Source organism: Pipra filicauda, unplaced genomic scaffold (assembly GCF_003945595.2).
Source record: "Pipra filicauda isolate LSUMZ 115617 unplaced genomic scaffold, ASM394559v2 scaffold113_size4260070_pilon, whole genome shotgun sequence".
NCBI classification, from domain to species: Eukaryota; Metazoa; Chordata; class Aves; order Passeriformes; family Pipridae; genus Pipra; species Pipra filicauda.
In genome coordinates, this window is record NW_024103585.1 from 2,964,663 (window position 1) to 2,991,922 (window position 27,260).

Sequence of the window (27,260 nt, forward strand, 5' to 3'; positions counted from 1 at the left end):
CCGGTACAGATGCCTGGCTGTGCACCCTCGCACCTGCGGGACCGCGTAACCACCAGCGGTCCAGCACCGCCCCTGTCACCGGGACGGCCCCTGGGCTCGGTTGGGGCGGGCGGGGGCGCGGCTGCGGGCGGAGCTGCCGCGGCCCGGGTCCGCCACCGGCAGGGGGCGGGTGCGGCCGCCCGCGCCTCCCTCCGGCTGTGCGGCGGCGAAGGCTGCGCTCGGTTCCTGCTCGGGGCGGGCGGGCCGGGGCAGCCTGTGCGGCGCGGCCGCCGAGGGGACGCTGCACGCCGTGCCCGCGCCCTACAGCCCAGGTGGGTGCTCGCGTTCTCCGTTCCCGGGGGCCGAGGGCGGCACAGCCCCCCGCGGGGCGTCCCGCCGCTGGCTCCGCCGCCCGGGCGCCCATCGCTCTCTTGTGCGCGGGGCAGCCGCGCCGCGCTGGCGCTGGCCGCCGGCCCCTGCCTCTGCCGCCGGCTCCCCGGCCAGCGCCCCTTCCCCCGGCGGTGCCTCTTCCCCGGGCCGCCTGACCCTTCCCTCGTTCCCTCCCGCCCGCGTTGGGTGAAGCCGGCCGGGGCTGCGGGTCAGAGGCAGGCGGCATCCCCGTTCCCGGGCCCTAGCCGGGCGGCGCGTTGGGCGGGAGTCTCCCGGCGCTTCCTCTCCTCCCCGTCCTCTTCCCCTCGTCCGCCGGCCTGGCCCAGCGAGGGGGCTCAGGGCCAGGCTGGAGGTGGTGGGGCGGCGGCAGCCGCTCTCCGTTCCCTCCGGCCGGGGCGAGTGCCCGGTGCCGCCGGCGGAGGCGGGGGAGCAGGAGCTGGAGGAGGCACGGGGCGGTGGCGGCGGCCAGACACGACACCCCGTCCAGTTAAACAAGTGAAGTGTTGGCGTTGTTGAAACACCCCTTGGTGCTGAAACAAAGACGGCGCGGTGCAAAATAAGTGGTGTTGCTTCTCGGTGGTGGTGTTCCCACCGCTTTCTCTATGGAGAAAGCGCCTGCCTGGTCGCAGGCGCTGTTGGCAGATGGATCGTAGGGCTTGACTGAAACACTAAATACACCTGTACGGAGGGCAGCAGTGAACTCATAAGGAATTTGAATGTCCTGTTTGCAGAGACATACTTGTCGAAGCAGCCCGTGTGTCTCTGGTTTCTGGCCTCTGAGTTGATGAAGTAGGAAAAATATACAAATTTATATGCTTTTTTTTTTCTGGTAGATAAGTGCTGCCATATGTTAAGCCACATTTTTGGCTGAGCCGCTGGGGGGGGATGTGTAACTCACCTGACTCGTTTGTCTGCCCATTTTCTCTCATTTAAGAGGTTAAATAATAACTCCAGACTTGTGTGAAGATCTTTACGTATACCAGATATTTTTTGTAATGTTCTGTGTGCCCTATAATGCCACACAGGCTTAGGGCCCATTGTTGGCTCTTTGCTGGTGAATCTGTCTGACTGCTCCTCTCTTTCAACATGGTATTATTTATTTAATACTAATAGGGGAATTATTTAGCAAAAAAATAATTCAAAACAACAAACCCATACCAGAAATAGCTGGTTAATGACTGTACAACGGTCGTGTTGTTTTTGGTTTGGGGTTTTTTTTAAGCTTTCGAAAGTACTCAAGGTATGAGTGTCTTCATTAGCACGTATTCTCCCCTAGGGATTCTTTTAAGTATGAAGAAATGTTTTTCATCTGTTGGTTTGTGTAGTTTGTGTGCCAAAGCAAGTTTTGTGACTTGGTTTCAGCCTGCGAGTAGGTTCTTCACAAGCTGATAGCTTGGTATTGTAATGCAATAACATCTAATCACTTCGGGGTGGAGGAAGCACAGGATTTGTTGCAAGCCATTACTTCAGTCTCTTTACAAAGGTCCTGACCATTTCACCCAGTAAGAGTAAATAGTTAATAAAAGTTGCTTCACAGAACCACAAGTTACTGCTTAGCCTCTCTTTTCGAGTGCTTCAGGGCATATGTGCTCTACCCAGAATTACAGAATGGTTTGGGTTGGAAGCGGCCCTACAGAGCATGTAGTTCCAACCCTCCTGCTGTGGGCAGGGACACCTTTCAGTAGACCAGGTTGCTCAAAGCCCCCTCCAACTTGGCTTTGAATGCATCCAGGGGTGGGATATCTACCGCCTCTCTGGCAAACCTGTGCTAGTGTCTCACCATTCTCCTAGGGAACCCCTGAGACATGCCATTTATCACTGTTTTAGTCACTTGGACATTGAACCGCTGACCACAGCCATCCAGTGACCACCCACATTTAATGAGAACTCTGTGTTTAAGAAGAGAGTGATAATGTAGAGTTTGAGATTTTAGTGGAACTTTGGGAAGCTAATATTTAAAAAGGAATTCCTGCATGTTCAGTTTTCGGGGAAACATTATACTACAGGTAAAGGAATTTGTTTCCTTTTCTTCTTTTTTTTTTCCTTTTTTTTTATTGGTAAGGTCATAAGATGAATTGGTACTATACTTGACTGTGTACAGATTGTTTTGTAGCCTAAAGATTAGGTGTCCATTAGATGAATCCACAGCAGACACAGAGAACACATTCTTAGAGGTTTGAATTGTTGAAAGAGAATTTGTTATTCAAATAGAACTTAGGTTCTGGTTTTTAAACCAGCAGTTCCAGTGAAGTGAGGGAATTGACATGTGAGTGCTATGGCTGCAAGTCTTTCTACTTATATGTTCAGTTCTAAGTTTTTCACTAAAATCTGCTGAGAATTTATAGGATCTAAGGCTTAATTAATGTAAATCTTCATGTTTTATTTCCCAGTGGCCAGCTGCATAACCTTTTTGCTGTCAACAGTATTGGAATTATTGTAATTGTGTTGCAGTTTAGAAGGATCCCTCTGAGAAGTCACACATTGATCTGAAACCAAGACTGTATGTAAATTCTCAGGAAGAATATCGTTTACATTAGTTTCAGAAATCTGAGAGTCCTGCAGTGAGACCATGAGATGGGTGAGCAAAATTAGCAACCTGATGCTGCTGCGCTTTGCCTCTCAACACTCTTGAAAGTTGTCCACTAATCTGTCATAAGTTATGTTCTCTTTTACTGCATTAGGGTTCCCTAGTGAGCAAAATCATGTGGCCTGGGCTGGAGAAATGGTGAGTGGGCTGGAGCAGCCTGGCGGGGAGCTCACCTGTCTTGTAAATTTTCATGGTTCTTGATATTATCTAGGCCTAAAGTTCTGTGACGTGAGACCACGACAGAATGGTGACAAGGAAGTAACTTTAAACTGGTATTGCTGCTTGAAACCTCATTTCTTAGCATTTCTTAGCTTAAGCATCTGCAAATTATAAGTAGGTGCTCCTAGCTTCCTGCTTCATCATCTAAAATTTTGTGTTTAACCATGAATCCAAGCATAGCCTCCTCATGCTTTTGTTACGGGTATATGCGTCCCAAGAGGACTTTAGGATTTTTTTTCTTGAAGGGAATATGTTTCTGGATAATTTGTGAATCTAAATCTACCCTGTAATTTGTTTCCATCTGCTTGCATCTTGGTATTATCTACAAATTTAAAAACCTTATCCTTCTTCAGTAGTACAAGTCATTGTACTACTTATTAAATAGTATTTTACGCATTTGTAAGTTCAATCACATTAAACTTTTTACAGGGCATGAACAATAGGTACTCTTTTGGAATTATTTAACTGGTTTTGCTCCCCATATACAGTACAAAAATAGTTTGTATTTTCATTTGCAAACTAAGCTGTAATTTAGCATTTTATACCTCTTGTTGGCCTCATACATCCTCAGTGCCAAGAGGATATGGAACAGACTTTGTAGAAGAGAGGAGAAATTTTGCAAGACTATCAGGACAGAGGGAGCTGCTGGAGTAAACTCTGCCCTGCATTTAATGGGCACTGTTGTTGAGTCAGTTTTAATGGCAGAAAGTTGCACAATGTGTTTATATATACAAACATGCGCTAGTTCTCATGACAGTCCAGTTAAAATCTTAATTAACATTGAAATACATGACACAGTCTCCCCTCTAGTTATATGACTTGCTTTCTTGTGTCTGGCTGACTTCCTTCACTTCTCCCACCCATTCTCCAGTTGTCTTTTCTTTGTGGAGAAAGTAACCATCTCCTAGTACCAAAGGTCTTTTGTTGTTTCTTGATCTGTTTAACTTGATCACCAGTTAGTTGAGTCATCATTTCACAAACATTTAAGCTGGTATAAGCTAGTATTGCTGCTGGTAGAAAGCTGCTGACCTGCTCCCAGACATTAATTCTGCTTTTAGATCAGCCTGGATACTCTTGAGTTTACTTGGTGAGGTGGTTGAGGGAACTGGCATGGCTGACTGTGTGGTTGCTGGTGAACTGAACATTAGTGATACCTGAATGGTTTTGGAACTGCATTTACTGAGGGATGTTGTTCCTCAAATTAGTTCTTCTTGGATATGGCTTATGTTTTTGATACTGTACCCAGCCAAGATGTAGGTTATAGATCTTTATTTTAATATCTTCATGCTTAGAAGCCAGTGTAGAAACTGCAGATTTTGGGGCTGGGCTGTCTTGTGTGTCTTCAGTAGAAAGAAGTGAGTCGCTTGAGCTGTTAAGGATTGTGTCACTAACTGACTTCCTCTCCGTTTCCAAGCATCTTCCACCTCATCACCCACAAATGGTGGCCTGACCAGTGCTAATATGGACCAGTAGTAATGACTTGCCTGTACCACAGGAGCTGTGTGGTTCTGAGTGCCTCACACAGCATGGAGGTTATCAGTTACCAGCAGCAGTCTCATATGTGCAGTGTGATCCCACTGTGCAGTGCCTTGTAGGCATAGCACAGTCCTTCTGTGTGTTGAGCCTGCTGTGCTGCTGCTGCCCCTTCTCCCCAGAGCTGATGTGAAATGCTTTCTCTGCTGGGTGCACCGCTTGGCCAGTGACTTGCTCTGTTAATCCTGCAAAGGACCAAAGCTGTGCCAGATGCTGCCTGCACATGGTAGATGAGTGGATGAGAAGAGGTTCTGTGATGGAACATGGGTTTCTGTATCCCTTAGAGCAAGAGAGAGAGATACCAACAGTGCTGTGTGTGAGTGGTGGCTGTCACCAAGGAGTATTTTCTCCTGAGACGTATTCAGCTTCCTGGTGAGATCAGCTTGCTACTGAGCAAAGGTTAAAACTCCTTTCCAACATGCAGCCTCAGATAATGCTGAGCTTTTGTTAAAGAAGCTTAAATGCTTGGTAGCGTAGATTTGCGGTTTTTTTCTGCAGTGTGCGAAGATGTCCTTTGTTACTATTAGTAGGCTTAATCCTCTCTGCCTTGCAAAGTATATAGAACCTCTGTGCCTCACCATGTCTGCAGTCTCAGTGTGCAGCTCTGTGATGGGTGTGGTGGTCTGTGCAGTAAATAAATCTTATTAAAAAGGATCATCTCGTTCTGACATCTGAAAGCTACTATCTAGAGTCTTACTGTGCTTGGGGAGAAGAACAGTGCAGAGGAGCTGATCAGTTCTCCTGCAGTAAATCTGGAACTATAGAGGAAGTATTTGTAATGCTCTTTTCCTTTTCTGCTTTCTTGCTTCCTTGATAAATTTATTTAAAATGGACCTCAGTGTAAAGTGATGTGCTGTAACCACAGCCTCAAGTAAATTTATGTAGTGGTCATATGTGGTTCTATCAAGTCCCCAGTACATGAGAGAGATGGAACTTCTGGATTGGGTCCAGGGGTGGGCACCAAAGATAGCCAAGGCGCTGTCTTACAAGGATAGGTTGAGAGAATTGGGCCTCTTCAGTCTTGAGAAGAGATGACTGAGATGTGATCTAATCAATGTCTATAAGTACCTGAAGGCAGGGGGCCAGGAGGATGGAGCCAGGCTTTTCTCTGTGCTGCTGAGCAATAGGACAAGAGGCAACAGTCAGAAACTGATGCACAGAAAGTTCCACCTGAATATGTTGAAGAATTTCTTTATTGTGTGGGTGACCAAGCACTGGAATCACAGAATCAAGTAGGTTGGAAAAGACCTCTGAGATCATAGAGTGACCTAACACTGGTGTGTCAAATAGAGCATGGCACTAAGTGCCACATCCAGTTTGTTCTTAAACACCTCCAGGGACCGTGACTTCACCACCTGCCTGGGGAGCTCATTCCAATGCCCAACCCTTCTTTCTGTGAAGAACTTCTTTCTAATGTCCAACCTAAACCTCCTCTGACGCAGCTTAAGACTGTGTCCTGTTGCTCGTTGCCTGGGAGAGGCAACCTGACTACAACCTCCTTTCGAGTAGTTGTAGAGAGTGATGAGGTCTCCCCTGAGCCTTCTCTTCTCCAGGCTAAACAACAGATTACCCAGGGAGGTTGTGCAGTCTCCTTCACTGGAGATATTCAAGAACTGTCTGGATATAATCCTGTGCCATGTGCTCTAGGAGACCCCTCCTTGAGCAGGGAGGTCAGATCAGGTGACCCACTGTGGTCCCTTCCAACTTTACTCATTCTGTGATTCGTAGTAATTATGTGTATGATTATTGTTCTTCAGGCACGTACCTTTTGATGTGGTAGTTCTGTTGAAATTTTCTGTATGGAGCAGGATAAGATACGTGGTAGTGATGTGTTATACTAATAACAAGCTTAGTATTTTTTATTGATACAAAGATGTGAAAGCTGTTGTACATCTGAAACGTCTGCTAGATTCTGGCAACACCTTGTTTCAAGTGAGACCTGGTGATTCTACAGATAGATGTGTTGCAAAGCTCTATTTACTCCTTCCTGTTGAGGAAAAACTGAACAGACTTTGCTCTCTTATGAAATCAAGGTGGTAATTTTTTTTCTTAAAAGAACATGACTGAAAACAAATCGGTAGTTTTAAACTTTTGAACAGGTAGTATTTACAGCAGTGCTTCAATTACGAAATAGTTTGTTCATCGTTTGGCAGAAGAAAACGTTAAACCTCACTCTCGTAAATCTTTATTGTGAGATTTATGTACTTCTCTGTGATGAAATTGGGAAGTAAGTTTGTGAATGAGGTTCAGCAAATTGTTCTTGGGGATTTTATCTATCTGAACTCCAAAATGTGATATTATCCAACTCTATGAATATAGAGCTAAGATTCTCTTTAATAGGTACGTCAGCAGCAATAGTATGGTTTACTTTATCGCATATAAATCATATGTTTTTTAGGGACCATAAGTCCCATTTTTAACCATATGAACCAATAAATTTTGTGTAATATTTGAGGAGAGTCTTCAAAGTATGGATTGGGTGCTTATAAGGTTGGATGGTTGATTTTGTTTGTTTGTTTTGTTGTTTGGGGTTTTTTTGTTGTTGGTTTCTTTTCTTGGGTTGGTTTGGTTTTGTGGTTTTAATTGCAAAAGGAATGTGGATTGAGTTTCGTGTGGGAAGAATGCCTTAATACTTTTATCTTGAGCTTCCCAGGATTCAGAAGAATTTTTCAGTGTTTGAGACTGAGTAGTTTATGTGTTGTGGGAAAGTACTGGCTGGATGCCATTAGCAAAAGCTGGCATGATCAGTGATCTGACATCCCATTTGGGGAACGTTAGTTTTGCACATCAGGTATGAAAGCAACTCTGACACAATTCTGCTTCTTGTATTTGTTGTCCTGGAAGTGAAACCACATAGCAGTATTTGCAACATAGGACATGCAACAGTAGCTGAATTACCTATTTTTAATTTTGGAATAAGCTTGGGTTTAATTTCATAAATTTATCTTCATTTGGAGTAGATATAATTTGATAGAAGTAAAATAAAATCTCATTTTAACAGGCAAACACTTTGGATCTAAATCAGTTGTCTGGAATATCAAGCTGAATCTTAATGTGTATATAGAAGAATACAATTCAGGTGATATCATTTTTGTAAGAAATTAATCATTGTACTTCATGGTAGCATGTGTCGCAAAGGAGAAAATACATATTCATGAGTCTCGAAGTTGTTCTGTGTGGACAGACCTCATGCCTATGTGAAGTTCTGCCATAACCACAAAGATTTCATATGGATGTAGGAGTGCTGTTTGTAGGAAACAACTACTTAGGTCACAACTTGTGTTACCAGAAGACACAAACAGTGCATGATTATACAATAAAATTGAGCTGCGCTATTTATTTTTTAAAGATGTAATTCTTTTCTATGTCTGTCCTTCACTAGTTTCAAATTAAATTAATTTTGTAAACATGGTGGAAAAACTATTCGTAGCCTAGCAGAAGAGTAAGCAATCTGGATAAGAAAATACATCCTGCCTTGGAATAAAATTATCATATTAGAAGTCTAGATTCCCACTCAAATTTAGCCTTAGAATGATTTCGAATGTCTCAGCTGTTTGGTCCATGGCATATCATTTAGGCTGACACAACCATTGGTTTAAAACCAGAATTCACATAAGAATAACTAGTATGGTCCTTGATGTGTCTAATTCATTGTGTAATTTTGAGTAAAAAACCACCACTACTCTGAACTGCTTGAACACAACAAACTGAAATATCAGCGGAGGTTGGATTATTCAAAATGTTGCTTCACTGATTGCATTTTACCAATTATGAAAAGCTAAATTTTTTGGTTGGTTTGGTTTGTTGGTTGTTTTTGCTCTTCTCTGACAGGAATAAAATGCATCTGCTAATCACTGAAGAAGGCAGTTTGTGCTAAAAAAAAGCCCAGAAAACCAACCAATATCCTAATCTCCTAATGTCTTGGAAATAAAAATAAAAGCTCAAGCCTTTTTTTTTTTTTTTGAATGCTTGTCTAATTCTAGTACGGTGTGTATGCTATTCATATTAACAAATAGCACTAATAGTAAATGCAGACAAAAACAGGTGTAACATTATTCGAGCTTGTTTGAAAGCATGAAAACGTTTAAGTCCGGGTTTAGGGGGAAAATTTTGCTCTGAATTTAATGCAAAGCATCTCAGGCTGATACAGATTTAGTATTACATAATCTGGGTACAGATTTTCATATAATAGTGTAGAAAAAGGGGGTTAATATTGAAGGGGACATTAATTTGTACGTGTAGACTACCTGTGTTAAGAAAAACTGTCTCTGATATTTTTTCAGGTTGTTATGATGATTTACAGCCTCCTTTTATATTTTTTGTTTATCCTAGTAGATGGAAGGTTGTTTTTCTTCAATATTATAAATACAAACAAGTAAGCAGCAACCAGGGAATACTGAGAACAGTTGATCTCGGCATATTTTGTTACAAAGTATATATTATAAAATATATATATATTTAAAATATATATTTAAAATTATATTATGGATAAATAGTATTTTTAAAAAATTAAATATATTTTAAAATGACACCTTAAAGATAAGAGGCAAAGGTGTCTGACCCTTACTTCCCTCACTTTCATAGTTTAGTGCAAAGCAGACTTGATTCTTTTATCCCTTAGTTAGTTTATTTAGGACATGTAATTCTTATCTAGATTCTTCCATTTGGGGATTATGCGTTAAGATAGACAGGAAAAAACTGCACATGGGTCTCAGATAAAAGTCAAGACAGCACACAGAGCAAAGTATTTTTTGTTTGTTTAGGCAGAGCAGAGTAGCTGCCTTTTTTTCTTTTTTTTCATACACAGCAGTCCTGATGGTACAGCTCACAATGAGCAGTTACACTTCTGTGGCAGTATGACATTTTTGACCCCTGTATTAGAGAGCTGCTATAATCTCTTGAATCCTGTTCTTCGTTTCTGCTGCCTGTCCTGCTGCACTCGATGTCCGTTTTGAAGTGTATTACTTTCTGTTTTATTAAATATCATTGTTGATTTTAAGACCACTTTGTAATCAGCTAAGGTTAGAATTCAAAATTATCTTGACCTTCTAAATTTTTGCCTCTCATCTTTGCTTGTTTTTATGTGCCCATTTTGTAAGTATAATCTGTGCATGTTATGATATTGCTAATGGAATGCTGTTACCTGAGAATGAAATAGACTAATCTGCATGTTTTGTTATTATCCGTAAAAACATTAATTACAATTGTGTTTGAAAAACCCTTTTAAATGTTAAGTACATTGCAAATGGCCACAGCTTTCTGCACAGTAAGTAGGACAGAGGCTGTGCCCAAGTGACGTGTATCCCATGGCACCATCTCTGGACAAGAGTGTCAAGAAAGCCTGATGAAGAATTGACGAAATTTAATTGCATTCAGCTTGGGACTGAAATCTGGATTTCATTCAGTAGTGCGTCAGTGTGGCAGTATTAATAAGTACCGTTTGTGTGTATTTTGTCAATTACATCAATGCAGTTTCCTCTTGCACCATGATTCTAAGAGGTAAACTTGTTTGATGATGATCCTATCTAACACATGAATGTAGAAAAAACTCATTCTTTTTATTATCTAATGAAACATGATTATGGACTCGTAATCTTCCTAAATGAAGTTATAAGCTTCCTCTGTGAAGTACCTAGCAGGGTTCCCTCAAGAGACACAGGTTGCTTTTAAAAGCATGGTATCTGCTGCTCCCCTGATTGAAGGTATGGATAAAAATATGTGCGGTAGCTCTGTGGACTTATCTGCTAAATTTGTTGTATTTGTGTTGAGTTTGTCATCCTACACAAGTTAATGAAGAAGTGGGACAGAGTGGAGGGAAAGCCCTTTGTTTTTTCTCTCCTTTTTTTTTTTTTAATTTTTTTTTTTTAATTGTAAACTGCTGTTTTCTGTGTAGCATCTTGGGGGTTGTTTGGAGTGGCTTTGGCACCGGAAATTGCAACATCTGGATATTGCCCCTGCCTTGGAGCAAAATACAATGCATAAGGATGGATGGAGTAGAAAAAAAAGCAATCAATAACCTGAGCTCTCAACTGTCTTTCCACATTTCCACTCTATAGCAGTTTGCATCTAGAATAAATAACCCTTTTCTGCATGGACAGACATGCAATTCCATGCGGGGAACTGGACAAATTCAAGAACCTTTCACTTGTCTTCTCTCATTCAGGTTCTTTTGAGGACAGCTCCTCATTTCAAGGCACTTTCTGCTGCATTTGAGGGATTTTTTTGGTTTCTTTGCACCTCCCAAGTTTTGGACCTTGACTGATAAACCTCCTAAGTTTTGTGCTACGAAAACAATCTGAAGAAAAAGATGATCTGTGTTTTGAGTCGTGCAGTATAACGCTTCTCAAAACCATCCATTTTACTTTTTAACTTGGAGATATTGATCGCTTCTGTTGCCTGTTTTGTGATGCTCTCTTTGGCTTTTGCTTCTTTATAGGGTCCTGCTGTGCTCATTGGGGTACTGCCTGTCAACCCTGCTGTATCTCCTGCCTCAGTCTCTGACTAATAAGTGATAAATGTCAGCTTTGTTCTACTGCCTCACAGAGAACAATTACGTAGTAATAAAGACATTATTTGTATTACTTGACATTCATAAATCAAGAAGATATTTAGGTTCTGATTCTGCTGCCCCTGTTTGATGGAATCTTATGCCGAAGAAGAGAAAAATAGTGTTTGGGTTATTTTGACCCGTTTTTAAAGCAATCAAAGGAATGTTGTTGGTATTGGTTTTATGCACCTGAGTCTGCATCAAGCTCAGTTATGGTCCTGTGTTCTTTGTTTTTAAATGATCCTAAGATGTGCACTATTAGAAATTTCAAATCCATTTTTTAATGAGTTCTCTGATTTCAGTTGTGAGCTCTAATACTGAAGATGTAGAGTAATGGTCTTTAAGCATTCATAAGAGCTGCCCTGTTTTATTCCTGTTCTGTCTTGAAATAATAAAAAAAACCCTCTAAGGTAATGCGATGCAGGGAAAGGACATGGCATCCATAAATTATTGTCCTGCAGCTGGAAAGTGCTGTGCAGTACTTATCTCTACTGTAGCATTACTGTATTTATCCTGTAGATCAAAACCCACAATATTTTGATATACTGTAATTTAGAAAAAGAATCTCTAAATCACTTTTGAAATTCCTTTCAAGGTGACACATGGCATACTCATTTTTCCTTTTCCGAAATCAAAAACATTCCACACTTTAAAAAAAACCCCAAACCATGTTCTCTGTTGTATATTTTTTAATGGCAAGAAATAACAATCGTTAAAATGGGTGGAAGGAGATGTTAGGATAAAGGCAGTCAAGATTGGATCAGGATTGTTTCACTTAGATTCTGCTTTCTTTTTGTTCATATTTTTGCTTTCACACTTTGAATTCATGATGTGTATTTGTTTAGAGTAAAACAAAATAGGAAACTTTAGGGTTTTTTGAGTGCAACCTTAAAACAAGCTTGTAGTTGTTCAAACTACAGACAGTGTTTATTTTAACACTGATATATTTCTGAGGGTGGGGAGAGAAAGGAGCCTAGAATAATTCTGTTCACAGACTTTGAAATAAAATGAGTTTATCTGCTCTGACAGATTCTTTGTCTTTTTACAAGACAGATGAATACTAGCCTTTCACTGAAAGAAAATGTTATTTCTGGATATAATATGTAGCTATAAATATAATGGATATATTATGCCCATAATATGCTATGAGATTTCCCTTATAGTACAACATTAGCACTCAAAAACATGTGTCTGCTTTTCAAACTTTGTTGATACATATTTTCAAATTCTTATATAGTAGAAATAAATATTTCTATATTTGCATTTGTTTTTTCCCCTTTATTTCTCTGCTGGCCATTTTCTTGGAAACTTGAAGCAATAGAGCACAATGAGTCTTTGTCAAAGAGGATCTGGACACAAATGACTGAACTTGAAGATACTGAACTAAGTGAAGGCAAAAGTTTGTCTGCATAATACTGATTTTTTTTTTTCTCCCTAGCATAAACCATGAAAACTATGTGGGGGCTTTGGTGCTTGTCTCCAAATGATTTGCATTTCTAATAACAGTATTTTTTCAAACAGTTTTAAAGATAATCTTTTTGATGTTGTTCAAAATCATGGCGTAAGACTGCAGACCATTAGGGATGCTGTAGCTTTTGTGATGGGCGGTCTGGGGCAGCTACTTGGATTAGAGTGATAGCTGATTACATGTTTTCAAATGTGCCTCAGTATAGATGATTCAGGGGAAACTTGAGCCAGATGTCCAGACTTAGTGCAGCATGGGCCCACCAAGGCTGAGCATGACCAGGGTGCAGAGTGCAGATTTGGTACAGCCCAGGGGCACAGCATCACTTGAGGAGGAGGTGATAGTCTTCGAGCAGAGCCTGTGGAGTTTGTGGCCCATTTTGACTCTGTATGGTGGCACGCTCTTCTCAAGAAGATTTTGGAAACTTACATGGTGTTTGCTCATAGACAGTGATTTTCCATTTATTCTAAAATAGTCTGAGTACTAAGTTTGGTACTTCTATCATCATTGACCATCATATTAGTCTTCTGGATGTAGCTAAAAGTGACAGATGCGTTGTTACATTTCTGTAAAGCGTAGATTAAAGTATTGAGATTACCTTCTTTCGGTTCTACTGAGTGCAGTTTACGCAATACCCTAAAGGCCAAAACGCTTAAATCTTTTCTCTCTAAATCATAGTTTGCTATGTTATGTTGCCAAATAACAAGTTGCATCCAGAAGTTGGTAGGACTTCGAAGCAGTGAAGATGGAGTTGTTGACTTTTATTACATAGCTTTTGGAAATTAAAGACTTCATAGATAGAGCACTGGTAAATACTTATGTCACAAATTGAAGGACTGAAAGTTAAACTGAATTTGTAGCGGATTTGATGACATTGATTTAATTTTTTTTTCAGAACACTTGTTTCATGGAGTAGCAAGTGAAAGCAAGACATCAGAAATCCCTCTTAAATCTTGCCTTTACTGTGAGCATTAAGAAATAGGTATTCAGAACAATTATCGTTAATTTTGTTGACTAGAAAATCTATGGACTTATTTCTGTTAACTCATCACAGAAGTGCTCATTTGGTTGTAATTACAATGATGTGTTGTTTTTTTTTCCTGCAGGTGGCTATTTTTAATGCAATAGTGTTGTTAGCTGGCTGAAGACTAAACATGAGAATAGCAGGTAAGCACGCTCTGTAAAATCAGACTTTGGTCACTTGTGTAACAACTGCTATGGACAATATTAACAAGTTGTGACAATAAGGATTTAAAGTCATAGAATCATAGAATACTGTGTTGGAAGAGACCTCAAGGATCATCTGGTCCAACTTTTCTTAGCAAAAGCACAGTCTAGACAAGATGGTTGCCTAACCATGTGATCCCCCCATGTGAAAAGGGGGGATTTTTCTCAAATGCTTAGTGTTTAATTAGTCTGTCAGCACCCCAGGAAAGCCAGGATCATTGTGCCTGCACAGTGTGTCAGTTATGGGGACCCTTCACTGAACTTCCTTTATGTTTAGGTGGAGCTTGAGTGACTCTAGTCATACATGCTTTTGTTACTGATTCGTGTAAAATTCTCTCGCTTTGCTCCTAAAGATACAGTCAATAAAATACAGAGCACCAGTAGGGGGTGATCATAAAACATAAAATGTGCAACACCATTGGGGGGTGGTCATACCTTGGAGGTGGGCAACTTTGGGATAGAGATGTGTGTGTTATTACAGTTAAGCTTCAGTGAACAAAGTTCATCTGAGGAGAGAGATTTCACCATGGTTGTTGGCTCAACAGCAGGACATCTTTCCTATCTCCCTTGGTTGACAGGTGCTATGTGGTTTATCAGCTGCAAAGTGCCACCAAGTTCCACTCCCTGCAGGGATTTTAACAGCCTGGCCATGGTGTTTTCACTCTGCTCCGCCTGCCATTTCATCCCCCTTAGCATGGCCTTAAGGTTATAGATTGTGTGTGGCAGGGGAATCATTGTGGGATAAGTTGTTGAGCATGCTTATGGCATTCCATCCAGGGAGTAGCCAGCTGCATTTTACCCTATAATTTCCATACCATTGTAACTTCTGTTTGAAAGTGACTGTAACTTCCTCTAATTTGACCGACACCCATCTTTCTGCAATGGCCCAGCACCCTGTTCAACCAAATCTTAAGAATGTCCAAATTGGAGAATCCACCACTTCCGTGGGGAGATTATTCCAACTGTTGATTGTTCTCATTGTGAAAAATTTTTCTTCTGTTTCCAATTGGAATCTCCCCCAGAGTAACTTGTACCCACTTCTTAATGTACGTTCAAATCATCTGTTTTCTCCAGTGCTTATATGTAGTTCTCTTCTCTTCAAGTGCAGTGATCTTTGGAGTTCCAGCATAATATTTTTAAGTTAAGTTTGCAGCTTGTGTTTTCTTACATCACAGTATGTGTGTGCTCACACACAAAAAAAGAAGGATCAACTACAGGCAAAAACCTCTTGTATCTTTTCATCTTTCTTTTCTGTTTTTATCCCCTTATCTTTTTTTAGCCTTTTGGAAGGATTGATTAGCCTCTCTCATGCTTCTGAAAGTTGAGTAATCTGTCTATTTTAAGGTTTTCTGAACAGCCCATCACAGCAGCAGTCTGAGATGTGCAGGAATACATAAGTTTTTTTTTTTTCTGAAGGATTTATTTGGCTGGCAATGTGAGAAAGAGAAGTGTGCTTTAAGGTAGCTTCTTCCAACCAGTTTGACATACTGCAGAGAGATAGGAAGGCAAGATGTTGATCAGATGCCTTCTCACCTAACTTCTACTCTCAGTCAGTATTTTACAATAAGATAAATAGATGTAAAAATGTATTTCAAATTATGCTAAAAATTGTGAGGTTCATGGCAGTGCCCCATACATTTAAGTTTCCATTTCAGATGTAAGTTGCTGAGGTTGTGTGCTTCCAGCTCTTCTCCCAGGAGATAGATTGGCCACTCAGCGCTGGAGCAAGTTTGGCTCTCAAACTTTGACATACCCAGGGCTTCAGTATATTAAAAGGGGGAGGGGAGAAGTACTACTTTTTCTTACTTTTTAAAATAGCTCTTTTGAGCCATCAAACTTTGCTTTTGAAGGTCATTAATTTAAGTTTGTTGAAAAGTAGGTGAGGATGCTTTTTTCTGGTTGCCTGGTGGTTTTGTTTTTTTAACACAATACTCAGAGCTGACTGACCATAGCAGCCAAGCTACAGTATATTAACAGATCCTAATCAGTCTCAGTCTTGACCATACATTAAAATAGAGGTAGCTCAATTTGAGGGGTTGGGGGTGGGAAGCACAGTATTTGTGAACAAGGAGGAACCAGGTACTCATGGATAAAAACAGGGAAGTGGAATGAGAGAGGTGGGAATTTCATGTTTGGGCAACAGCCAGGTAGATCAGCTTAGTTCATCTTGTCAAACTCAATTTTCATGGAAAAGTCTTTGGTTTCTCCTGGCTTCTGAGCTGAATTGGTGGACTGTGGTGTCAGGCAAGCATGAAACAGGAAAAAGCTAAGAGCAGAGTATGTATTTGGTATGGTAACCTGATGGACTGGTGCAGTTACATTCTACATTATAATGTCCATTTTTTGCAGGTTAATTCTGTTTAGTAAGTCCCCAAATGATCATATTGTTTCTGAGTTCCCCATAGTGTAATCTGATACACAATTCTCATGTTGTCAGTTTTGGTGAACTAACGTTGCTATTTGCAGATAATTTTTTGAAACTTTTCTCTGTTTTCTAACAGGTGCTGCAAAGTTGGTAGTTGTCATAGCAATATTTTTGTTGACGTTTTATGTCATATCTCAAGTGTTTGAAATAAAAATGGATGCAAACTTAGGACACATATTTGGTAAGTGGTGACTTTGTTTTCTCTGTACATCTGTTAATATTTACTTGAGCCGTAATCAAGAACATCATATTCATTGTTCTTTAAGCTTGACTTAGGCTCTTACACTTAAGAATTCTGTGTTTGTTTTTAATATGTATACTTGTTATTTTATATATATATAATATATAATATGTGTATTAAATTATTTTCTGTATGAAATACTTAAAGTACTCTCTTATGTTAAGTGCATCAGTTTGATTCTTTTGCTTGCCAAGTATACATCATTTTACCTGCTTTTTTTGTTTACTGGTACTTGCATTCTTAGTGTAGAGTTGCAAACTAGGTGACCTGAATGATGTTTCTGGAAATCTGTACTCTGTCTTACTACTGCTAAAGAAATTCAGAATTTGTTTTGGGTGGGCTTTTTTGCTTGCAGAGGTACCATGTTAAGTTGAATGTGCAGTAATCGAAACATTTCAGATGTGCCCAGGTTCTACACACAGAAGGATTAGCAGTTGAGGTGTCTTAAAATTAGAGTCTGTTTTGAGCCAGCATTATCTTTAAAGGTGCTTTTTATTGCCAAAAACCCACCAAAGAATTTTAGGTACATGGGTAGAGTTCATGTTCGTTAACTCCAGATTACTGCAGTGTGAGACAACATCTGAACCAGTCAGCAGAGATAACTTTAATAACCATCGAAGAGACAGAGGTGTCATTAAGGTATGTGCATGATGAGGTCACTTGTGTTTCTTCCTATCCCAAGAAAGGGAGTCACAAATGGCTGGGTTGAAATACACCTCAGTTGCAGCTTCCAGTCTCAGGTGAAAGGAACCTCATCCTCCTGAAGCTGTAAGAGGGAAATTCATTTCACTTTAGTGCCCACACCTCCATAAATCCTTGGATGTTTTGTATCTTCATGGATCTTTGTGTTAATCAGAGAATAATAAATTAAGGCAGTGTTCTGAATGGGTTTCCTGATCACTATCATTCTTCTACTGTGTAAAAGTTGCTTTTTACTGGAGCATAGTATTCAGATGTATTTAATACTTCATTTCAACCAACCTGTGTTTATAGAGGTACAGAAAGATTTTACATTTATAGGCTATTTTGTAGCAGATGACACTTTAATAGTAACATCTTGTAAAATTTTCCTTTTTCATTTTAGCTAGATCAGCATTGGATGCAGCTGCACGCTGTGAGTATTCATATGCATGTATTACTGCTGTGACTTGCTTTTGCTAGTAACAGAAAGACTGTTGAATTTTCATAGTTAAGGAAGTTTTAATTAGACTTTAAATGCAATCAGAAACTAATTTTCCTCTTTTCCTGATTTTTTTCCTTAATTTCTGGTAAAGTCTATTCTGTAGTTTTGGCTTGTGGCTTTTGATGACAGTGCCAGAGCAAGCAGTAGGGTGACAACAAGAAGTTAGAATAATGAGGTACTTCAGAAACCTAGATTATTTTAAGCTGCTATGCAACTACAGATGTGATACTTTTTGCTTTTGCTCTTTTCCTTGAATTCCTTCAGAAAAGTAGCTGATGTTATTTGTCTGTTAGCCTAGCTATGGTGTTGTCTCTAAAATCTTGTTTTATTTCCTTTTGAAAGCTACAAAACCTCCAAGATACAAATGTGGAATCTCTAAAGCTTGTCCTGAAAAGCATTTTGCATTCAAAATGTCAAGTGGAGCAGCGAATGTAGTTGGACCTAAAATTTGTGTAGAGGATAATGTGTAAGTATTTTTACCTGTTATCTCAAAGTATCTCTTTCCAATACTGTCTTAGATCACTTTGCACATAAAATCAATAGCTTAAATTAGGTTTTGTTTTGCCAACAGTCTGACCATATGAAAAAATTACATTGCATTATAACTTTATCTCTGAAGTGTACTTAATGCTCTGCAGTACATGCAGAAATGTATGTTACTTTAATACACGCAAGACAGTTTGCACTTTATATCAGGTTTACAGATTGAAGGGTTAGGTAAACTTTGTCAAATCAGATGCACACTTGCCTCTAAGTAACTTGTCCTTATGCCTCTAATAGTAATTCAGTGAATTATTGTATTGTCTTTTTCAAGTCATCTTTTAAGCTGTATTTCCACAGTACCACTGTCAGAACACATTTTCCACTTCTCTTTAAAGGTTGATTTCAAAAGGGGAAATAGTATTTTAACAATTGGTATTTAACTGTGCTAATAGTAACTAAAGTTAATAAACTTAAAATAATTGTGAAATGAGGAAAAGAACTGCTCGAGACACAGTTTGGTTTTAAGTCTTCTATTTTTAATAATGGTATTTTTGACAGTATTATCAATAATACTGCATCTAGAGTATTTAACTGCATACCTTTCAGTAATCCCCATAATGGGAATAATAGTATTTATTTTTAGACTGTTTTTTCCTTGTAGGTTGTTCCTCCTCATTGTCACTCAGAGCGTACAGCTTCCTATTAACATTATCTGTCTACTCAATTTTGCAGGTGACATGTCAGAAAAGATGTTACGGTTGTCAGATTTTTTTAATATCAGTCACACTTAAAGCCTTTGCCTTCCATTTGCGTTTAAACTACTTCAGTAGCTGTTTGTCAGCCCACATTATGTTAGTACAGGAAACATATATAGCAGTTGGTGCTAATGAATTCTAGAGCAGATGTCAACTTCACTGTGAACAAAAGAACCCCACGTAGTATAGTAAATAGGATAATTAATCTATAAGACAATAAAACATATTGGTTAACATTTTCCATCACTTTACTCTCTAAAGTAACTGTAAGACTAGTCTCAAATGATCTTAAAGAGAACACTATTTTTAGCACTAACTCTGGCATTCTGTTGGGAGGCTGACTTAGCTCAAGCTTGCTCGCTTGTGTAGGAGTCACTTTGCAGCAGAGCATCACGGTGTAGTTGGGGAGCACGTGCGAACAAAGCATGAGCTCACCTTGGCACATACTAACTACAAGCTGCTAGGTTTTGCTTTCCATTCTTATCAGTGAGTCATTTTGTGACCTTGGACAGGCTTATCTAATCTCTTGGCGAGGTATTTTTGTTGGTGTTACAAAACTTGTTACCATCTCATTCTGGTTGCTTAATATAAGAAGCTTAATATCTGTGAAGACTTAAGCTGATTCAGTGATTAAAAGTTGTGGGAGTGTAAGTAATATTTTAATTTTGGGATTGTAGTGTTATTTTCTTTGGGGTTTTTTTGACTTTTTTTTTTTAATGTATCGCTTACTGTTTAACTAAGAAGAGATTGTTGTTCCTGTCCAAAAAAAAGTAAAAAAATCTTCTACTGGATATTTTACTGAAGAAAGTGATGAAAAGAAAGTAGTTGCTGGCAAAAGTTCTCTTTTCTGTTAGTACTAGTGCACACTTCAGTGCACAGCTATTGCATTTTAAAGTCCAGTTTGCCTTGGCAAAAATCTTTCTGGTTTGCTTCAGAGGAGGACTTGTCATGTCTGTTTAAATGTCCACCAGAAAATTTGATTGATTTTATGTGGTCTCCTGCTTTGCTCATGAGAGGTTTTATTTCTCTTTCAAAAGCTCTCATAACTTGTTGATTGTAGATTCTTGGAAGAATTCTAAAACTGATGAAGGGCTGCCCTCCTGTGAGAAGCTGTTGCACTGCAGCCTGTTATGTTCGTGACGGTGCACAAGCTGTCTCAAGTGTATAACGTAGTATATCAGAACTCTGAAAAAAAAATTATTTCCTCTTCAGAAGCTGTTTTATTAGAGATATTTTGTGAACTCACTCCTGCAAAGTTTTTTTTCTGATTACTTTGTACTCTTCTTCATACTTCCAAAACAGGAAAGCAGGAACAAGTTTTCATAATTTGTAAATTATGTTTACAGAGTAGGTTTTTCCCTATGCATTAAATGTAAGGTTTATGTAAGGTTTATGAAAGCACTAAAGGTGCCAATACGATTCAGAATGCATGTAATTTCTCAATCTTTAATTATATAGATATTTTAATGTGAAACAGGAATTCTGCTGTGTAGAAGCTCAGTTATAGCCTTGTTCTGTATTGGGAGGACATAATCCGAATTAGAAAAAAAGTACTGGACTCATCATCAAAATATTATTGTAGTCGCTACTTCTTGGGATTTTTAGAAGGGGTGATACTTCTTTACCACCAACTTCTCCATGCAGTTTTACTTCCTCTGTTAAGAAGCCAGTTGCATGATTGTGCCACGGTAGCCTGATATCAGAACGTTGCACTAAATTCCTTTAATAACTAATAATTTTTGCATTCATGGTTGCAGGATTTTTTGTTGTCTGAATCCATTGTAACTTTATGGATGTGTGGAATTTCAGTGTCTAGTCACCTCAGATATTTTTGGACTGTTCTTTATTTACAGAGAATTTTTGGTTAAAATGAAAGGGAATTCTTATTATTTTTTGTAAATTAAATGTCCACTAAATTTCGTATGAGGAAAGGAGTGTGTTCAGAACTTCACTGCCTTCTTGTTCCAGTCTTTATTTGCCATATGTTTTTCTTGTTTAGAACGGATGCTCAGACATGACATGAAAATCTTATTTCTTGATGTGATGCTGTAATATGAGTTTAAATGCTTCTGTTCAGTTAGCTTTTAAACTCATTAACACATTTTTGTTTACCATGTGCTTACAACAAAAAAAACCCTTAAAATGTTGACTATGTGACTGTGCCAAGCTCCTCAAGTTAATATTTGGTTCAGGCTCTTTAGCTGCAAGGTATTTTTTTAAATAAATTAATAACACTATTTTTGTGACATTTTTAATATACAGACATACTTTGAAATGAAGATGATTAAGTGATCAAATTAAATCAATACAACTGGAGATATTTGTGTTATTCTCAATTTGGTGGTGTCATAAGAGCACACAGATTAGTTCAAGGAGATTTTGCTTCATTTAATTACTCATGAATGTGTGGTCTTTTAACTATGTGACTTCTAGAGTTTGATCCGATTTAAAAAACAGAAATATTTCACATCAGAAAATTTTCCTATTAAAAATATTTATTTTGTTTCAGTTTAATGAGTGGAGTTAAAAATAATGTTGGCAGAGGAATAAATGTGGCCTTGGTCAATGGTAAGTGACATTTTAAGTCAACAAATTGTCTTCATTTTCAAATTGTTTCCAAAATTTAAGGTGAAGAAGTAAGGGATGATGAAAGACAAGCAGTATGAGAAAAGGAAGCATTCAGCATATTTATACTGAGATAATGTCAGATCTTGGCACTGACACCTTTTTGCTACAAAGTAGAAAAACTCAGTGTGTTTTTGTTTCTAAAAATGAGCTGTAAAAATAGCAACAGTGGAGTGCTCTGGTGACATCAGATAAATTCCTAATACACAACAAGATGGAAAAAGACATGAGATGCATCCTACTTTTGCCCTTGTGTGTTTCCACCACTAATAAAACTGTAGCCTGCATTCTTCTGTTGCTCTGTTTTCAGTGAAACTTCTTTAACAATTTTGTTACTACATGGAAAGACTAGCTCATTATTTCTTAGCTTGAATCTGTATATTTGGTCTATAGATCTTGTCCCTAAATACATGATGTTAGGTAATTTTGTTCAGGGTTCTTAATTTTCATTAAAACCAAACAAATTTAACTGTGTGTTACCTTGAAAGCTGAACTGAATGTCAGTACTGGCAGATTTCTCCTTAATGTGTAGGAAGCAATTCCTTGTAGCACTGAGATAGCACTTTGTCAATTCGCTGTAATATAAATTCATGTTATTTTTGGATCGTACTTAGGTTTACATCATCTAAAGCATGCCTTATAAACCTGTGCTGCTTTCCTAAATTGTCTTAATCTGTTCAAAACCAAAATACCTATCTTTGTATTTTATAGCTCCAGTCTTTCTCTCTGTCTTGTAAACTTTAAATGAATGTGTATATTAAAAAAAGTCTACCTTCCATCAAATACTGCCTTTGTAGACAGCATAATAAAAAAAAGCTAATGAGATATACTATATTGTCCATTTTTTCTATCTATTCTGATTAAATCTACTAACAATTTCCAGTCTGTAGGGAAACATGCAGTGTAATTTTAATCTTCCTTACTTTGCATGTGGCACTAAAGGCAGTCTATAGCTGTACTGTCTATTTTTGCAAAACCAACTTTAAAAAAGGCAAATATATGTACTGAATACTCTGTATTTGTTTTAGAGGATGTAGGTGTTTTATTTTAGATTACATTTGAAGTGAAATCAGAAGTTTGCAAAGAATCATGGAATGGTCAGGGCTGGAAGGGAATCTTAAAAGATTACCCAGTTCCAACCCCCCTGCCATGGATAGAGACACTTTGCACTAGACCAGGTTACTCAAAGCCCCATCCAACCTGGCCTTCAACACTTTATGGATCATCTCACTTTATTTCCTCTTAGGTTTTCCTGCACCTTTTTGCAAACTACTGTTTAAGGAACAATTTTCATAGAAGTTAAGAGTTATCATTTATATAGTGTCTTCTGCAGCACTTCCTCTGGAAGAGTCAGTAACAGGAGTGTTGGGCATGTTTTCTGTAAGATAATTTTGGTTAAATTCGATGACACCAAATATTTCTTTTTCCCTCCAGGTAAAACAGGAGAAGCATTAGACACTAAGTTCTTTGACATGTGGGGAGGAGGTAGGTGCAGTTTAGCTGGTCAGAAACAACAAATGTGCTTTTTTCCTTCTCCAGACTCCATTTGCTGTGGTGGTTTAACAGGATAGTTAAGGGAGTGCTTCACCTCTACCTTTGTAATTGTGAGGAGAGTGCAACTTACACAAATAGCTGAGGTGGAAAGAAATGGTATGGTTAATCAAACAAACTTGTTCTCCAGAGTAGTTCTCACTAGTCTTTACACAATATGTATTGAACTCTTTCTATAAATTAAGAGTTCTCTGATGCATTTTAGCTTTCTCTCACTTCAGCATCTTTTTATAAATGCTAAGTACATTTAAAATATTCTTAAAATAATATCTTCACAGAAAGACATTGCAGATGTTTAAGTATAGAACTGTGGCTTGTTAATAAACAGTTTTGTGTTCTCTTTCTTTTCAGATGTGGCACCATTTATTGAATTTCTGAAGTCCATCCAGGATGGAACAATAGTGTTAATGGCAACATATGATGATGGTGCAACGAAGTATGTAATTGATTTTAAATAGCAAGTGTTGCTTTAAACTTTTAAATGCTAGTTTATACTGAAGAAAATACATTCCTTTTCATGCAATCACTTTAGATAAGGATTTGTTTTTCCAAGATGACAGATTTGAAACTATACTTTCTGTTTATTAGTTTTATAATGCTGATGTGATTTGGGAACATCAAAGATCAAATTAAAACTAAGCAGATGTATGTACATATTTACTTAGAGAGCTGTTAGGTGTATACTATTGTTGGAAACAAAAGTAAATTAGATATTAAATTAGACCTTTAGCAGAAATATCATGAGTGTTTGTTTCTGAAGACCCTGTAGGTAACTTAAAGGAAGAAATGAAGAGCTGCTATGTGGAGATTTTGGAATGATAACTTATCCTACAGAATTGTTTTCCCTTCCATACTAAAATTATCCTTTGTGGGCCTACAGGCACTGAACTGTGCTGTGGGGCAGCAGTCTGAATTTTGAATTAACTGACCCAAGCAGACAAGAACTTCTTTCATATATTCAGGCCATTCTTCTAATCTAAAATAGCTTTCACTTTATCTAGACTTCAGCTTGAGCCTGCAAACTTTATTTACTTTAAAGGTTGACTTTTTTAGTTGCTTGGAGAATTGCTAACATGACTTGAGATATATGTATAAATTCTCACAGGAGTGGGTTCCTGGCTTTTGTTGGTGTACTAATAGGTTTGTATCCTGGTTCCTTGAGCTTATAGCATGAAAGAACAGCGCTCATTGCATCAGGTAATGTTAGAACTAGCCTTATCTGATTTTGAAAGATAGATCTTGCCCAATATTTACTGACTTAAACTATATTTAATCAGATTAAAGATGATTGGTGCACTGAGCAATGAAAGCTCTAAGGGCATATGTTTTATTCACATACGGAACTTCTGTTTTGTTTAAGGCTTAACGAGGAAGCCCGGAAACTGATTGCTGAACTGGGAAGCACATCAATTACCAACCTTGGCTTCAGAGACAACTGGGTCTTCTGCGGTGGAAAAGGAATTAAGACTAAAAGTCCATTTGAACAGGTCTGTGATTCTTTAACTTACTGGAATTTAACAGCTTGCGTTAATAAAGGCGTAGCATGTTTTATAAATGCCATGCATTTTTACAAGATGACTGTCTATTGCAGTAGTGGCACACAGTGTTATTTTCAGATTTTTTCCTTGAGTAGCCTCCTCCTTTTAAACACAACAAAAAGATTCTTTGGTGACTCATAAATAAGAAAAAAATCTTACACGGGGTAGATCTTAATATGCCAATAACTAGATCATTTATCTTTTTAATGAATCAAATTAAACTGAACAATTCAAAACTTATTGCCTAACGCTTGTATTTTAGTTAGTTCACGCACTAACAAGGGTGAACTTCCGACAGATAAGTGGTAGTAGTTAAAGTGTTGGTGTTCCCAGCTGTTATCTTTGCTCTTCTCTCAAAAATTATTGCTGCTACAGCAAAATTTGTGAAGTAGAGTATGTTCCCGTGCTTTAGCTGTTAAGTATGTGTCAATGATGCCTTTAATTACTGGTAAACCGCAACTTTGAACTAGGAGAGGAAGGAAGATGCATTTTCATTTGCCAGCTTTGCAAGGGAGTGGAATCCAGTGCAGAAACAGTGGCAAACTCTTGGAGGCAATAGTGTCTTACATGACTGCAGATCATTGCTTTGTGGTGGTGGTTCATGCTTTAATGCAGTTGGTCTTTCCTTGGTTGTCTCTCTTCCTAAATAAACATCCATAATAAAATTTAAAAATGTTTTCCTGGTGTGGCTTAACTATTCATAGCATACACTTGTCTGAGCAAGTTACATTAAGTGGTGAATACTGGGAGATGGTTACATTTGATATGAAGGACAAGAGACTAATAGTGATGTTTTTTCTTTTTGTCCATAGCCTGAAAATAAGTAAATGTCTTAAAGCTGTGAGTTAAAGCAAAAGGATAAATGACTTCACATTAACAGCAGATTGATGTTTTCCATTTATAGCATATAAAGAATAACAAGGACACAAACAAGTATGAAGGCTGGCCAGAAGTTGTTGAGATGGAAGGCTGTATCCCTCAGAAACAAGACTAAATGAAAACAAAAGGAAAGGATAAAGAATACGGAAGAAAATGCACTTTCTGCTATTATTAGAGAGAGGGCTATGAAGGAGACTGCACTGTAAATAATATTTTTAAAGCATGCAGCCATCTTGTCAGTGTGTGCATGAGCACTGACATTTTGAATATTGGGATTATTTATTGCTAACACACATAGAAATTCTTTTTGTAAATATGTCCAAAATAAAAGAAACATCAAATCATTTCTATGCAGGTTTCTTAAAAGCACAGTATTTAGTTTTGCCTGTGGTAAATAATATCTTGTAGATAACTGGCCAATAAATTACATATGTGGACAATAAATAGATCCTGACAAATGTACTGTCTTCTTAACAGTGCAGTGTTGCTGTGACTATGTAAACTTAATGGAATATTGTAGATTTTAGTGATAAATTAATAAGGAGCTTTAATTTTTTTTATCCTCTGCCTTTTTAATGGCAGCATCACTTTTTATTAAAGCTATTTGGTTACTCTGATACCGCATGCTCCAAAAATTTTTGTAGTTCCCCATGAAAACTGAATAATCAGCAAAGGAAGAATATATGATTGTGTAACACAGGTATGCCATGAAAAGCACAATAGAAATTATTTTTTTTTATCTTTAGGGGATGAACAAAAATAAATATATAAATAGTGTGTGTGATATTTAAAACAGACTTGGAGGAATTTGTACTTAACTTGAAAGTGTTTACTTTATGGAAGAGACTTGGCATGTTAAACAGCAGTACTGTGAGTAATTTGTTCAGTTTTTATTGCAATTCTTGTACTGCTGCTTAACCATTGATTCTCTCTATGGCTATTCAGCTATAGTGGCTGGTCATATAGTAAATGTGCATAATGGAATAGCTTCCTCTTTCAGTTCTAACATCAGAATTAGATTTCACGTCCCAAAGAGCCTGTTGGAAAGCAGTCTGCCTTCTAGTTAGAGTTGTTTCAGGGTACACAGTTGTGATCCTTTACCACCCATGTTACTTCTAATGTGAGCTGAGGCAATCTGTTCTTCCAGTGAAATGTTGTTAAGAGCATTGTGTCTTGGGTTATGCAAAGTGTTACTTGTAAACTTAACTGACAATGCTTTTTTTTATGGAAAAAAAATGAGCCAAGTTAAGTGGCCTTATTCTGTAGCTTGTATGAGAGCTGTGAGAAGACCTTGCTTTCTTTGTAAATTTCTGTATAAGTATGGCCAGCTTGAACTTTTCCTGAAACTAAGTAAGGTATAACTGACGGTGTCTGTATTCACAAATTAAGGGCTGACACAGAATTGGCTGTAATGTCTTGGGCTTTGTGTCATGAGTTTTCGTATATTCTGCGTAAACTTCAAGCTAGTACCATGGGGCAAAAACCACAAAGGATTTTTCAAGAACCCACAGTGAGTTTAACTGTTATTGTTGATGTTTTCTGAGACAAATTCTGTGCACTAAAATTTTCAAGCAATATTGAGAATTACCTTGTAAGACAAATAAATAACCTCTGATACCAGAGTAAGACTGGA

The 27,260-nt window shown here is 38.3% G+C and overlaps 1 protein-coding gene across 2 annotated transcripts; it reads left to right on the forward strand.

Annotated features, from left to right (window-relative positions):
• The first annotated feature begins 208 nt into the window (after positions 1 to 208).
• FAM3C (FAM3 metabolism regulating signaling molecule C) lies at positions 209 to 27,260 on the forward strand. Of its 2 annotated transcripts, none has more exons than XM_027720882.2 (10): positions 209 to 311; positions 13,827 to 13,887; positions 16,449 to 16,553; positions 17,698 to 17,727; positions 18,139 to 18,262; positions 21,544 to 21,602; positions 23,094 to 23,144; positions 23,562 to 23,646; positions 24,571 to 24,697; positions 25,653 to 27,260. In XM_027720882.2, the coding sequence occupies exons 2-10, from the start codon at positions 13,875 to 13,877 to the stop codon at positions 25,740 to 25,742; spliced, it is 684 nt and encodes a 227-aa protein (XP_027576683.1). In that variant the 5' UTR covers positions 209 to 311; positions 13,827 to 13,874; the 3' UTR covers positions 25,743 to 27,260. The 2 variants fall into 2 exon arrangements, with proteins under 2 accessions (XP_027576683.1, XP_039239701.1); XM_039383767.1 differs by lacking the exon at positions 209 to 311 and adding an exon at positions 13,625 to 13,702.